Genomic DNA, 14,976 nt, shown 5'->3' on the forward strand with positions numbered 1-14,976 from the left:
GACCGAAGGGACGTGCATCCCTCGTCCGCCGGGCTCTGGAGCCCTGCGCCTCACCTGCTGCTCGTTCCCCGGAGTCTTGAGGGGGCATTTCCGGAGGGGCCGCGCGGGCGCCGACGCCGGCGCCCCGAACTCTCCCGCTCAACGCGGCAGACTCGCCCGGCGCAACTTCAACTTGATTCCTCTTGCCCAACAGGGGCACCTGCGGCTGCTGCTGCAGCGTCTGCTGCTACCACCGCCGCCGCGGTCTCACAAAGGGGCTCAGGGAGGGAAGGCGGCGTGTGCGGCAGGGAGGGCCTCCGGGCCGCTGAGGCGGGGAGACAAAAGGGAAGCTGCTTCTACTCGCGCTGCCGGCTCGGAGCCGCCGGCTCTACTGCCTCCGACCAGGCTCCGAGAGCCTCCTCCCCCACCCTCGGGCACTGCTCCGCCTCCCTCCTGGCGGGCTGTCCCCGCAGTGCTCCCGGACCCGGCGAGCCTTCAAGGCGCGCGTCGCTGCTGGTGGTTGAGGCTCTAGCGATAATAAATGATAGAGGATACAATGACTTTGCTGTCTCTGCTGGGTCGCATCATGCGCTACTTCTTGCTGAGACCCGAGACGCTTTTCCTGCTGTGCATCAGCTTGGCGCTGTGGAGTTACTTCTTCCACACTGACGAGGTGAAGACCATCGTGAAGTCTAGCCGGGACGCCGTGAAGATGGTGAAGGGCAAGGTAGCCGAGATCATGCAGAACGATCGACTCGGGGGGCTTGATGTGCTTGAGGCCGAGTTTTCCAAGACCTGGGAGTTCAAGAGCCACAACGTGGCGGTGTACTCCATCCAGGGCCGGAGAGACCACATGGAGGACCGCTTCGAAGTTCTCACGGATCTGGCCAACAAGACGCACCCGTCCATCTTCGGGATATTCGACGGGCACGGGGGAGAGGTAGGAGCTCCCCGGGGCTTTGTATTTATGTCTGTGTATGTCTTGTGTGTGTATGTGTGTGTGTGTAAGTGTGTGTAAACAACAGGACGGCGTGTGCGCAGCGGGATAGGATCTGGGTGCAAGGGGCGTGGTGATGACACCACGGTGCCTGGCTGGACAAATGCTGCTCAAGTTGCCAAAAGAACTGCTGAATCCAGACTTCTTGGGACTGAGGGTCCACTTTAGGGGAGGAAGAGACATCCACCGTATATTTGTTGCTACTTAATATGAGGTTCCCAAGGCTGGAACCCAGCAAACACTGTGCTAGTTTAGCAAGGAGAATTAATGGTATCTCCACTGAACTTTGGTCCCAGACCCCACTGCCCTTGTTCTAGGGTTTGAGCTGAACTAGGCACAGAGAAGAAAGGCAATATCTTTTATGCTTCGTTAGAAAAACAGACTATATCTGCAGAGCAAAGTGGGGCTCAGTGAGGGTGAAGGAAGCTGTGATTCCTTCCCGTTCTCTTCACTCTAGGGAGGAATCCGAGGGGCAGCTCTGCGCTTCTTTCCAACTCTATCAACTTTACAAGTGCAATCGGGCCAATTGACAGGAGCGGCTCGCTGTCCTCTGTTTTTACCAAGATCTCAGAGCTGGACCTAGATGCCTCTGGCCTTTGCAGAGGTGGCTGTGCCCGCAAAGGAGGCGGTGCCTTGCCCTCACCCTTACGCTCTGGCGGCTTGGGGGTGCAGACGTTGCCCTGCTTCTAGATTCATTTGTTTGTGGTTCATCTGGAAGCAGGAGATAGCTAGAGGCCAGTTCAGTCCCTTTCCCACATTTCTGCGGCACCCAGGTTGTGCACTGGGGCCCAGGTTTCCTGGAGGTCAGGCAAGGGTTGGCTCTGGTCCATGCGCATTGGCCCAGGTAAAGTGAGAGGCAAATGTGGCTCCAGCGTCATGCTCCAAAGAACACCGGGCCAGTCACTCCATCTCTCAGTTTGGCAGTTTGTAACGGGTTCATTGCTGCATACTCTTTTGTTTTCCGTTTTGGCAGCATACTTTTCTTATTCTTAACCTCTTTATGTTTTTGATTACACCCCTCCCCTGCACTCCTATACAAGTCACCCCGCCCCCACTTCAACTTTCTTCTCTGCCCTCTGGTCTCTGGGTAGGCTGTAGGGAACTGCAGGGACTGCCATTCTTTTTCAAGCATTTGCTTGTTCCTTGGCCTTTGTTTTGGGTAAACATCTAAAGCTTTCAACTGGATATCTTATCTGCATTCCTCACCCACCACTCTGCTAATCCTTTCATGCTACTGTGCCTACCTGCCTTGTAGAACCAACTTTGCCAAGAATGACAAACGTAGTAGGAAAACTCATTTGGTAGAACTGAAATCAGTTTTTGCCATTTTTCCACCCACCCTAGATTTTTTTATATTCTGGTTTTCAGAATGCAAGTTTCTCAGTGGTTGTAAATTTGTAACATCTTGGGTAGTGTTGGGATTCCCTCCCCTTGGTCACAGGGTAAGTGAAAGATGTTAAGTTAATTGAAGGAAAAGAGGCTGCATACTTGGGCAAAAACATACCTTAATGACACAGTTGCCAGTATAATGTTGATTTGTCTTCTTGGCTTGAGGCAGACTATCTGTATTTTCATTTTTTGTGCCTAAATTCAATGAGGGTGAAGGAAGTTGTGATTCCTTCCTTTGTAAAACATTTAATAAGCTTATATTTATTATATATATTTATATTAAAATTGTTGGCTGATGATAATCTGCCTCTGGTTTTAGAAAGCACAGTTTTAATTTTATTAAAGGTTTGGTTGTAGTAGTAATGTGGTGAATGGGTTGTGGTTGTCTGGGTGTGATGCATTGGCATAGTTTTAGCCTTAGGCTAAAAAAGTGTAAGTGATTGGGTGATTTAAACTTTTTTGTTTTGTAAGTTGCTACTGTAAAACCTGAAAGTTGCAGACCAAAACAGGTTTTTTTATGAGGAGAAAAGGTGGCTTTTAAAATTTAATTGCCAGCCATCATTTGAAGCAAGGCAGCCTGCTTGCTCCGTTTGCAGGTGGAGAGCACCTCCAGTGATGCTACTTTTTGAAGAGCTCTGGTTTAGAGTATCCCTTTCCACTGTGAGTCATGAGACAGAGAAGATTTTATTTGTATCATGCATCCATGGGAAACACAGATTTATGGGCAATGTTCCACCATAAATTCCATCCCCATTTTTGATGCAGGTAAATGGGAAGAGATTATAGGAATACAACTGATTTTTTTTCTAGCTAGTTAAAAATAAATAATTCACAACTATGATACTTGAACCATTATGGATAACAAATTGCTTGTGACATAATTTACAATGACAAAAATATACCAGCATGGTAGGCCACCCAGTTGAAGAGCCATGGCCTGGGGTTTGGGATACACACAGGTGAGGAGAGTGGGAGATGCTGCTGGAACTATTGTTATCAGTATTATTGAAGCTGTGCCGAGGAGCCTGGGCCATGTTCTGTAAGTATTGGAGAACTACTGTATAGGAAAGGCATAAAATCCATTCTTTAGTAATCCTGCTCCTCTAAACTATACAGAGGATTTATGTGAACTAACAAGATAGAAGTATGAGGGGAGAGGGTCAATTGGGAAGCCTGAGACAGAGCAGTAGAGATGAAACCCAGGAGTGTGGGCCATGGTTGAAAGAGAGACAACTCTTGAGGTGGTAAGACTGCTGTCAGGGTTTCCATAACTTTTGTTACCATTTTAGTGATTCTACTTAATGAATATTAAAATAAATCAGCAGCAAGTCAAATGTATTTAAAAGTAAACTAATTTTAAAATTATAAAAGTAATATGACTACATGATAGATATAGAAAAGAAGAAACATTCCTCCAAATCTCATTACCCGGTCACATCTACTGTTAGAATTTTGGTGTACTGCTTGCTGGTCTTTTTGTTTGTTTGTTTCTTTTTACTGGGGGGACAGGATCTGGTTTTGTTGCTGAGGCTGGATTGCAGTGGCTTGATCATAGCTTATTGCAGCCACAAACTCCGGGGCTCAGATAATCCTCCTGTCTCAGCCTCCTGAATAACAGGGACTATAGGCATGTGACACCATGCCCAGCTTCATCTTTTCTTAAAAAATATGCATTTTAAATATAATTTTCATAGTTAAAAATATACATATGTAGATTTAAATCTTGTTGTTTTTCTCTGTATAATTCTATAAGCATACTGTCATTTTGCTCTATAATGCTTTATATTAGATTTGGTTTTATTTATTTTAATTCTTTTCTTTTTCTTTTTTTTTTTTTGAAATGAAGTCTTACTCTGTCACCAGGTTGGAGTGCAGTGGTGTGATCTTGGCTCACTGCTACCTTTGCCTCCTGGACTCAAGTGATTCTCCTGCCTCAGCCTCTGTAGTATCTGGGACTTCAGGCATGTGCCACCACGCCCAACCTAATTTTTATATTTTTAGTAGAGATGGGGTTTCATCATGTTGGCTAGGATGGTCTTGATCTCTTGATCTTGTGATCTGCCTGCCTTCACCTCCCAAAGTGCTGGGATTACAGGCATAAGCCACAGCACCCAGCCTTTTTTTTTTTTTAAATTGAGTTTTTTGTCACCTGGCTGGAGTGCAATGGCGCGATCCTGGCTCACTGCAACCTCCGCCTCCTGGGTTCAAGCAATTCTCCCTCCTCAGCCTCCTGAGTAGCTGGGATTACAAGCGTGCACCACCATGCTGGGCTAATTTTAATATTCTTTAGTTGAGATGGAGTTTCACCATGTTGGCCAGGCTGGTCTCCAACTCCTGATCTCAGGCAATCTGCCCACCTTGGCGTGCTGGGATTACAGGTATGCGCCACCATGCCCGGCCTATTTTAATTCTTTATATTTATATTTTAAATATGTTTTTTAGTGATAGAGCAATATTTTATTGAGTAGATATTTGAGGAATTAATCAACTGCTTCCTTACTGGTACACAGTTAGGCTGCACTTTTTACCATTGTAAATAACCATCGTAATAAATATTTTTGTGCTTCTACTGTAGTTTGAATTATTTCTCTAGGGTGGGTTTCCAGAAGTGGGATTTCTTGATCAAAGGAGGAAACAAAGAAGCCACCATTATTGACGGTAATAATAAATGCTGACATTTATTGAATATATATACTATGCTAGGCAGACTTTATAAAGTACTTTATAGATGTCATCTAATTTTAATTCTCATAAGAGTTCATGAGGTAGGTACTATATTATCACCCATTTTGTAGATATAGAAATTAAGGCACCAAGATGTTAAGTAATTTGCTCATGGTCTCTCACAGTTTGTGGGTAGTGAAACTAGGGTTTGAAACCACGATTCAGACTTAGAGCTCCCTATCTCCGAAGCCTGTGCCGTCAGTTTTTGGTTGAAGCCCTACAGATCTCCTAATTTGGTCAATGGAGTGCTGATAATATTGTTATGTGGACACTGCATAGTCTTCTCGATTTGCTGAGTGGGACTTTGGTTTTCTCATATGACTGTGACAGTTGTGTCTCTGTGACAGGTGGTGGTGTTTTTGAAAACCCTATGCTGCTAACCTTGGTAGGTGGATCTTGTAATTACCTAGAAAAGTCCTGTAGTTAAAAAAGATTGGGGTCAGAAGTCAGAGCAGGTGATGCTTCACATTCAAACATCTGTTCTCATCTACCCTGCTTCTTTGCTGGCAGAATCTCTATTCACTACAGAAAATCTGCAATATTTTTGCCTGTTGGTTCATGAAAGGCTTTCATAGAAATTATAATGGTATTAGCATAACCAGTCACAATAAACAAAAATGATTCGTGTTTTACTTTACTTGAAAATACCAAAGGGTTGACTTCAGGATAAATATGTAGGAGTGTATATGTGTTTGCATAATCTTTCTTTATACTCAAGCACTGACTTTTTTTTTCTTTTTCAGGATCAAAACAGTTTCCTATTACATATATTATTGTTAATTTTAAACAGCAAATATCATTTTCTCATTTGTTTTTAATACTGAGTTGGTATGTTTAGTTTGAGTGGATGCTAATCCTGTGTTTTCATTCTAGAAGGCTATCTAATACATTATTTTCTTAGCCAACCTTAAGTCAGGCCAAGCTTTGGTTATAGCTAGTTATAATCTGTTTTTAATATAAATCTTCAAAGTCAAAGTTCAAACAAACAAAAGAAGCCATCCTTTTCAAAATAGTCAATGTAATGATAATCCCTTTTATAGCTTTCTTTTATAGTTTTAGGCCCTCCTTTGAAAAGTACAGAGCATTTTAATTAATATTTATGTAGGTAAAAATCATGCATATTGATAAACTAATATCCTTTCAATAAAGTTGAAGTCTATGCTATGAAAAACTGCTTAAAAAGTGAAGATATATGATATGGTCTGGCTCTGGGTCCCCACCCAAATCTCATCTTGTTTTATAATCCTCATATATTGAGGGAGGCACCCTGTGGGAGGTGATTAGATCATGGAGGCAGTGCTTCCTTGCTGTTCATCTGATAGTGAATGAGTTCTCATGAGATCTGATGGTTTATAAGGAGCTTTTTCCCTCTTTGCACTTCTCATTCTCTCTCCTGCTACCCTGTGAAGAGGTGATTTTCACCATTATTGTAAGTTTCCTGAGACCTCCCCAGCCATGTGGAACTGTGAGTCCGTTAAACCTTTTTTACAAAATTTTAAATAAATTACCCAGTCTCAAGTATTTCTTTATAGCAGGGTAAGAATGGACTAATACAATATAATATTTTAATTCTGAAAAAAAAAAAAAAAAAAAAAGAAGCTACAAGCCTTGATCTCTTGATCTCTCTGGAGTTATTTTTTCGTTTTTTTCCCTTCTTTTTCCCTGTTTCTTGAGAATAGGGCCCAATTTAATAGAACCTTAGCTGCTTCCAACTTTTCTAGAACAAAGGAGGGCCTTGATACTTGAGTGTGTTAACATTAAGAGTTAACCTACTTTCTTCCATTCCTAGAGGACAAGAGAGTTCCTCCACTGGGCATGAGGCTCCTGAAGGCAAGTTTGGGGCCATTGCGTACAATAGTGCAAGATGTGTACTGTACAGTGATACTAGGTGGAGAGACATTATTTTCTAAGGGGTACAGAACTGTCTGCTCCCCAAGCTAGGCATCTGTGGGTCTACAATAACTTGAAAACTTTTCTAGTTTGTACAGAAGTAAAAGGCACCATAGCAGTAGGCTGTATTTCTGAGACTTACAGACTTTTTACCATACTGTCCACCTTAGTGCCCTCTATGTCCTGCTCTTGTGTGAGCAGCTTACAGATGATGATCTGTGTGTCTTAGTTTCTTTCTTCTTTTTCTTTTCTTTCTTTCTGTCATTCCTTCCTTCCTTCTCCCCCTCCCCTCCCCCACTCCAGTCCTTCCCCTTCCCCCCTCCTCCCCTCCCCTTCACCTCTCCTACCATTCCTTCTCCTCCCCTTCCCCTCTTCCCCCTCCCCCTCCTCCCCTCCCCCTTCCTTTTCCCCTTCCCCCTCCCCTTCCCCTCCTCTCTCCCTCCTCTTCCCCCTCTTCCCCCTCCCCTCCCCCTCCCCCTCCTCCTCCTGTCCCCCTCCTCCTCCTGTCCGTCTCCTCCTCCTGTCCCCCTCCTCTCCCCCCCTCTCTCCTCCCTTCCCCACTCCCCTCCTTTCCCTTCCCCTCCCCACTCCCCTCCCATCCCCTTCCTTCTCTTCCCTTCCCTTACCTTCCTTCTTCTTTCTTTCTTTCTCTGTCACCCATCACGGCAAACTTCACTTACCAGGCTCAAGTGTTCCTCCCACTTCACCCTCCCAAGTAGCTGAGACTACAGGCTAATTTTTTGTATTTTTGGTAGAGATGGGGTTTTGCTGTGTTACCCAGGCTGATCTTGAACTCCTGAGCTCAGATGATCCACCTGCCTTGGCCTCCCAAAGTGCTGGGATTATAAGTGTGAGCCACTGCACCCAGCCTGTGTGTCTTAGTTTCGAAATCAAAGACCAGTTGTCTATTGCATGTCAGTAAACCTTGTGACTTCTCTAGAGTAGCACTTATTTGAATTTGCTTTTCAACATTAATATTGCAAGTTTTGGTCATTATAAATGTGAATGGTGATTTAATGCCCTGTAGCACTAAATCTTAAACATTTCAAATTGTATTTTTAAGAAAAGAGTCTATATTCAGCACTACTCTTGGACAGCAAAGTTTTTAATCTAAAACATGGTATACAAATGTGTTTATCTTAGTTACGAGATTGCAGTAGGGCAGAAACTGTTTTATTCTGATAAGTGTATACCATTTCTTTTTAATTTAGTAAGTGCTTTCATTTATCTTTTTAATTAAATGAATTAATTTTTAGTTAAATTAGTCACTGGATATTTTCTGGCCAAATAAGTCTCTTACTGACACTGTCAGGATTTAATGGAAATTGAGACATAGTATCTTTGATGATAGTGTTTTATCTTTTTGCTCTGTAGATAATGAAGTGAATTTTCTATAACAACTGGTTTTCATTGGTATATGATAAATATGTTCCAGAGTTTGAGATTGAGAAGTTTTTACTTCTCTTTTATTTTAGCACTTAGATGTTTTTCTAAATTTGTCTTTCTGAGTTTTCTCTCTAGATAGGTCTGACGGGGATTTTTGAATTGTCATGTAATCCAAATATAGTGCCTAAGGCTTCACAGCTACATGAAATATCTATTTTTAAAGACTTTCATCAAGGAGATTCCACATTTTCCCTGGAGAATTTTTTTCACTATAATCCTTTCTCTCAAGAAATTCATCTCTATATGTGAACTAGGTCCCTCTGGTTTAAGACTATTACTTCTAGTCTGGCTTCATCAGAGACAGATAAATAAAGATTAGATTGTTACCATCTGGTAAAACTATGATATTAATAATTATAATTATAATTTTTTTCCTCTCCAAAATTAAATAATTTCATTAAATTTATGTGAGAAGTACTCATCTCAAAAAAGGGAAATTCAATGTAACTTCTACCAAAGACAGAATAGTTTCTAGATAACCAGTAGTTGCTCCTGTTTGTAAACCGCTAGTCTGGCAATAAGGAAATTTCCTCTTACAGATTGGTTGATTTTGTCTATTATGACTGTTGTCAGAGACTTATGTTATAGGTGGAGTGAGTTCTAGCTGGCTGTCTAGATGGTACATTATTGGGAAGTTTTTGGTTGTAAGTGACAGAAAACATAAGTGAAAGCAGATTAAACACTGGAGACAGTTATTATCTGACATAATAAAAGGTCCAAAAGTGGCTTTTGATCTAGCAGCTCAATGACTTCAAGGCTCTAGTTCAGTGTCTCAGAAATTCTTTTCAGTTTTCCCTTGTGGTTGCAAGATGTGATACTCTGAACTGCTACAGCCATCTTTGTATAACTACTTCCACAGACCCGAGAAAGAAATTATATTGGTCCTGTTCTTCTTTAAGCTTCAGGAAGCCTTTCTAAAGTACTCTTCACATCTTATAGGCCATAGTTCATGTTCTATATGTTCACATGTTCGTGCCTAAACCAATGACTTCGTCATGGGAATGTAATCAACGTGATTAGCCTTGTCTGGGTCTCAGGAGAAGCCCAGCCTCTGGAGGACATGACAACTTAGAAAGGTGAACAAAACTAGAATTGTATTAGCTAGAGAAGGAGAAGTGAAAATGGTTGTTGGGTGAGCCACATAGGTGGGAAGGGGTTTGAGAGAACGTTGCTTGTTCTGCACATTAGCAACCTCATTGGAGAATGTTGCTGTAAAATGTATGACACTGACGTGGGGGAAAATAGAGTTTAGAGGACTTCAGAAAAGAGCAAACCTTCTTATTTTTGGATTGTCTTAGGGATGGTTTTATTTGGGACATAAATTTGGTATTTTAGGGTCCCATCAAATCTTAAGAAACTACTAGTAGGTATTAGTTTGGTGCAAAAGTAATTGCAGTTTTTGCTATTAGTTTTCTAACTCAGGTTTTTTCTCTGCTGTGTGAACTAGCAATCAGGAGGGGTCTGAGTGTTTGGAGAACAACAAGGTGGGTTTTTTTTCCCTCTAATATATAACTGTGTATTCACTATAGTTAATGCTGCTGATGAATGTGGAAATATAGTAGTTCTTCTGTTGGCTATCCATTTTTACTTTACTATCTCCTGTTTTAGACAATGAATTTTTTGGTCAAATTCAGTAGGATTTTTGTTCTTTAGTTATTAGATCTTTTGAGTGTTACTTTGTTTTAAAATAGTCAAATCTATTCCAGGCCAAATAGGGGATTCCTGGGAGGGTAGGATTTTTTTGTACCCATTTTGGAGAGGGACAACCTTGCAATGGTGTAGGCTATAGTGAGAGGAGAGTATAAAAGATTTTTAAGTAGGCCAAATGAATACACTTGGAGTAAATTCTGTGTATAAGGATGAAGTACTCATCCTTCTGCTGCTACTATAAACTGATTACAATGATGCCATCTTTTCATTATGTTTTCTGGTCTGATTATTGCCAATTTATAAAAATGCTTACTGACTTACCTTCCTATTTAGCTTTAGAAGCATTTCTGGTGATTTGTTCTGTCTCTACTTTCTTTTCTTTTTTTTTTTTTATAAAAAGATACGCCATCATATTGACTGCAGATAATGTAATTTTGTCTCCTACTTTTTAGATAAGTTGTACTTTTTGTTTTCTGCCTCATTGCATTAACTAGAACTAACAACATTTTTTTAAATACTGATGATAGTGGATGTTATCATGTTCCTGTGTTTGAAATTATTTAAGAAATTTGAGGTGAAGGGAATGTAAAATGCCTTCAGTTTATGGATAGTGAGGTGAATTTTCTTTGCTGGTATAATGAAAGGTGAAAACCAGTAGAAAGTAAGAGCCTAAGAAGAAAGGATATTTAAGGTACAGTAATATAGAGAATTAATAATCACAGAGTGAATTAGGATGTACGTAGACCCAATGCTAAAAACCAGCAGGCATCAATTACATAACAGAAAGAACAAATACTGTTTTTTTTTTCTTTGGGGAAAATTATCATCACTAGATCCATCTGAAGGAAATGATGTATTCTAAACAGGAGGCAGAATATCTGACTGCACAGGATAGTGATTCAGCATCTCGAAAGACCTAACCGGATATGCCCAGGAATCCTGCCCTCTGGTTTCAGAAAAGTGGGAGCTCTGGAGCCATCTTGTCCTGGCACCTTTGCTGGTTTTGGTGAAGATCATCCTTAAATTTTTTCTAGGATTTCCTATGCATAAGATGGTCGCCCTACTTTCTACTACCTGTCCTGTAAAGAAACTGCGGCTGCTTGCAGAGGAGTCTCATACCAAGTGAGGTTAGGTCCTGAGTCGGTATAAAAGACAGTCATTTCTAGTCAAACTCTCTTGTGAAAAATCCCTCAAATTGCCCATAAAGAACAGTGTAATTTTGCCCATCTTACTTTGTAGAGTAATATGTGATTATAAATGTGTAATATCCAGTTAAAATTTATTCCAAAGAATAAAGTATGTGCATATAAAATATAGTTTTTTATAGTGTTTTAAATGACAGAGTATTTTGAATTTGTCTAAATTTGTGAATGGTACCATTTCATTACACCTCTGTAAAATAATAGAATAGCTAATTAAATAATATTTTAAGATTTTCAGGTAACTTTCAGGAACTTTTCTTTTTTTTTGAGACAGGGTCTCACTCTGTCACCCAGGCTGGAGTGCAGTGATGCCATCTCGGCTCACTGCAACCTCTGCCTTCTGGGCTCAAGTGATCCTCCACCACAGTCTCCTGACGCACAACTACACCTGGCTAATATTATATTTTTATTTTTTGTAGAAATGGAGTTTCACCGTGTTGCCCAGGCTGGTCTTGAACTCTTGAGCTCAAGCAGTCTGCCCACCTTGGCCTCCCCAAGTGTGGGGATTATAGTCATGAGCCACCAAACCTGGCCTTTTTTTCTTTTTCTTTTTTTTTTTTTTTAAAGAAAAGCGTATTACATCTTTCTGTGTGTGATCGGTTTGAAGAAATTTAGTCTCTTAAAGTTTTAAAGATATAAAGCAGAATAAACATGTGACTTTGGAGTTGGTAGTAAGATTAATTTGTTCTGATTATATTTTTATAGTCAGTTTTAGGAAGATAATTGTAATGCCATATTGAATGCTTTATTTTTAATCTAAGTGCCAGCCAGAGCTTTGACACCAGATGGGAATATAGAGATGGGCACTCAGCCTGGTAATTTATATTCTAAATACATATAAAAAGTTTATATTTGCTATTTTTTTTTCTTATCTGTGACTTGAAACCTTGGAGGATTTTATCCTCCAATGATTTCAGAAGAGAGACCAGTTGGGGATTCTGACCTTTTCCCGACTTTTTTGGAACATTTCTGAGATCTGATATGGTACCTTGAGGCCTGAGCTGTTTTATAAATGACTGGGCCTGGATTTGTCTGAGTGAGACTCACAAAGCAGCATTTGGAAAGGAAGCTTATATTTTTAACATGAAGGGGATCTGAGTGTCTGCTGCTGAAGAAGTCATCAGGGTAGAGAACTGGGATCCCGACAGTGGTCAGAGAAACTCTTTTTACCTTCATATAACAGCCACAGGCCCTGCTCTGATTCATGGAACTATACAGAGACAGAAATTGTTTATCCCCAAAGGATTATGTAATGCAAACAGATTTAGACATGAAACAGTACAGGCAGGCGCATACTTGAGAAATATTGCTTAAAAGGGAATTCTCTGGTGAAAAAGACAGCTTGTTTTTATTTTCCTCTCAAAAATAGGATGACAACAGGAGTATTTGGTTGGTGTTTCTCCTTTACCAAAAAGAAGTCCTCACTCCTTAACTTCCATGGTGGCTTAATGATATAGGGTTAAGGTCATCTAATACGTAGTTCATATTCAAATTTTGCCCATTTCTCTGACTTTTCTTTTAAAAATATCTTTACTGGGGTATGATACATACAATAAACTGTACATGCTTAATGTATACAATTGGATCAGTTTTATATATACCCATGAAACCATTGTTACAATTAAGATACTGGACATATCCATCACCCTCGAAAGTTTCTTCATCTCCTTGGTAATTCCTTTCTTTTGTCATTCTCCTACCCTTCTCCTTCATCTCTAGGCAACCATTAATCTACTTTCTATCACTATAGACTCATTTGCATTTTGTAAAATTTTATATAAGTAGAAATATGCTGTATGAAGTCTTTTTGTTTCTGGACTTTTTTTTTTTCCCCTCAGCACAATTATTTTGAGATTCATCCATGTTGTTCCAGTATTTCATTCATTTTTATTGCTGAGCAGTATCCTATTGTATGGCTATATATCAAAATTTGTTTGTTCATTTGCTTACTGGATGTTTGAATTGTTTGAGTTTTTGGCTATGAACATTCATGTACAAGCCTTTATATGGACATATGCTTTCGTTTCTCTTGGCTAAATATCCAGCAGAATAATGGCTGGATTGTGTGGTAGGTGTATGTTAACTTCTTAAGAAACTGCTCAACTGTTTTTCAAAATGTTTTTCCAGTTGTTCCACATCCTCGCCAATCTTTTTAATTTTAGCCATCGTAGTGGGTGTGAAGCAGTATCTCAGTGTAGTTTTAGTTTGCATTTTCCTCATAACTAATGATGTTGAGCATATTTTCATGTATATTTTGGAAGATGTCCCTCTTTTGAAGACGTAGAGAGGAACAGTTATCAAATTGTGATTATCTTGTAAAATCTGACTTTTGTCTTTGCCCCTATAGTATGAGTGAAAAGAGAGAAAAAAAGGCAAAAGGGAAAGGGGCGATTAGACATGACTCTCTCTTACTCCAAGGAAAGAGGCTGAGAAGTACAGCCTAGAAATAAGAAGTGTGGAGAGAGGTTGTGCAGGGTTACCAGGAAGTCAGAGGGGAACGAGGAGGGCAGAAAAGAAAAATTAGGGCCTGTGTCACTATGGACAGTGTGTATTGTCAGATTCTCTTGATTTCTTAAAGCCTTGTTTTCTTGCATTCCAGGTTAAAAATCTGAATGAGACTTCTCTTAGAAAAGTGCTTTGGGAAGCATGGACTATTTACACACTGACTGCTTTCTTCCTACTTACCTCATTTCCTTTTTCCATCTGACACTTCTTTTGGACTTGGGCTTCTGAAGATCTCTATCTATGAGCCTCATAATTGTCAGATGTGAGCCTGTTTCCAGTTCTCATCTTTGGTTTTTTGTTGGATCTTACTTTCTTGACTACCTCTCTTCCAGAGACTCACCTCCTTGGTTTTAATGACACCACCTGTGCTTCTCTGCTCCTTTGACTTCTATGAGGGCTTCACTTCCTGCATGAGCCTGGGTTTCAAGGAGGGCTGTGCTCAGTGTGCTGGTCTCATTTTGTTTCTTTGCATCAGAATTGTTGCAGTTCTATGGATTCAGCCATCCTTTCTGAGTGCAGGGCTCCCCTTACTGTCTATGGCCCACGTCTTTACATGCTGACTTCACATTTTCTTTGTGGATATCACATTGGTAACAACCTGCCTGAAATCAAGTTTGCCTCTTTTGTCCCTAATTTCCTCTCCAGAGTTGTCTTTTCCTCTCATGGTGGTGCCTTCATTCTCTCAGTCCGCCACTCCTAAGCTGCTATGTCATCTTTTCCTTCCTTCTACATGCAAGTCTATGAGACTTTCTATAATGCCTGTCACTCCTGTCTCCTTCTTTATAGTCACACTGCCACCCTGCTAACTCAGACTTTCAATACTTTATGCTAGGATTGTGACAGTGGCCTCCTAACTGGTCAGTTTGTCTCTGGCATCTCTCTTCTTCAGTCCACTCAGTGATGTCTCTGGTAGATCAATCTTCTATTAATAAACCAACTGGGTTGTATATTGTTTCATTTTAAAAAATCTACAATTTCTGGCAACCATGATTTATTTCTCTGAAATTTGATTTTTGGGTTCTCATAATAGTGTCCCTGGCTCCTTTATCTTATTCAATCTTACCTTCTGTTGTTTGCCTATGCAAAAGTCTGCACTACAGCAAAAATAGTCTCTATTGTTCACTGAATACCTGATGGATACACATGCCTGCTGCTGCTTTGTTAACACATAGCCATGGGGAAGAGAAGAGGATG

The 14,976-nt window shown here is 40.6% G+C and overlaps 1 protein-coding gene across 1 annotated transcript in view; it reads left to right on the forward strand.

Annotated features, from left to right (window-relative positions):
* Positions 1-474: 474 nt before the first annotated feature.
* The window catches only part of PPM1L (protein phosphatase, Mg2+/Mn2+ dependent 1L), a 304,389-nt gene continuing 289,887 nt past the window's right edge, over positions 475-14,976 (forward strand). Inside the window, exon 1 of the mRNA XM_012447355.2 lies at positions 475-919. Within this exon, the coding sequence (XP_012302778.1) occupies positions 521-919 (399 nt within the window). The 5' untranslated portion in view covers positions 475-520. The remainder of the gene's footprint in view (positions 920-14,976) is intronic.

The sequence above is a fragment of the Aotus nancymaae genome, unplaced genomic scaffold (genome assembly GCF_030222135.1).
Source record: "Aotus nancymaae isolate 86718 unplaced genomic scaffold, 86718_ANA_hifiasm-v0.15.2.pri h1tg000019l, whole genome shotgun sequence".
Taxonomy (NCBI): domain Eukaryota; kingdom Metazoa; phylum Chordata; class Mammalia; order Primates; family Aotidae; genus Aotus; species Aotus nancymaae.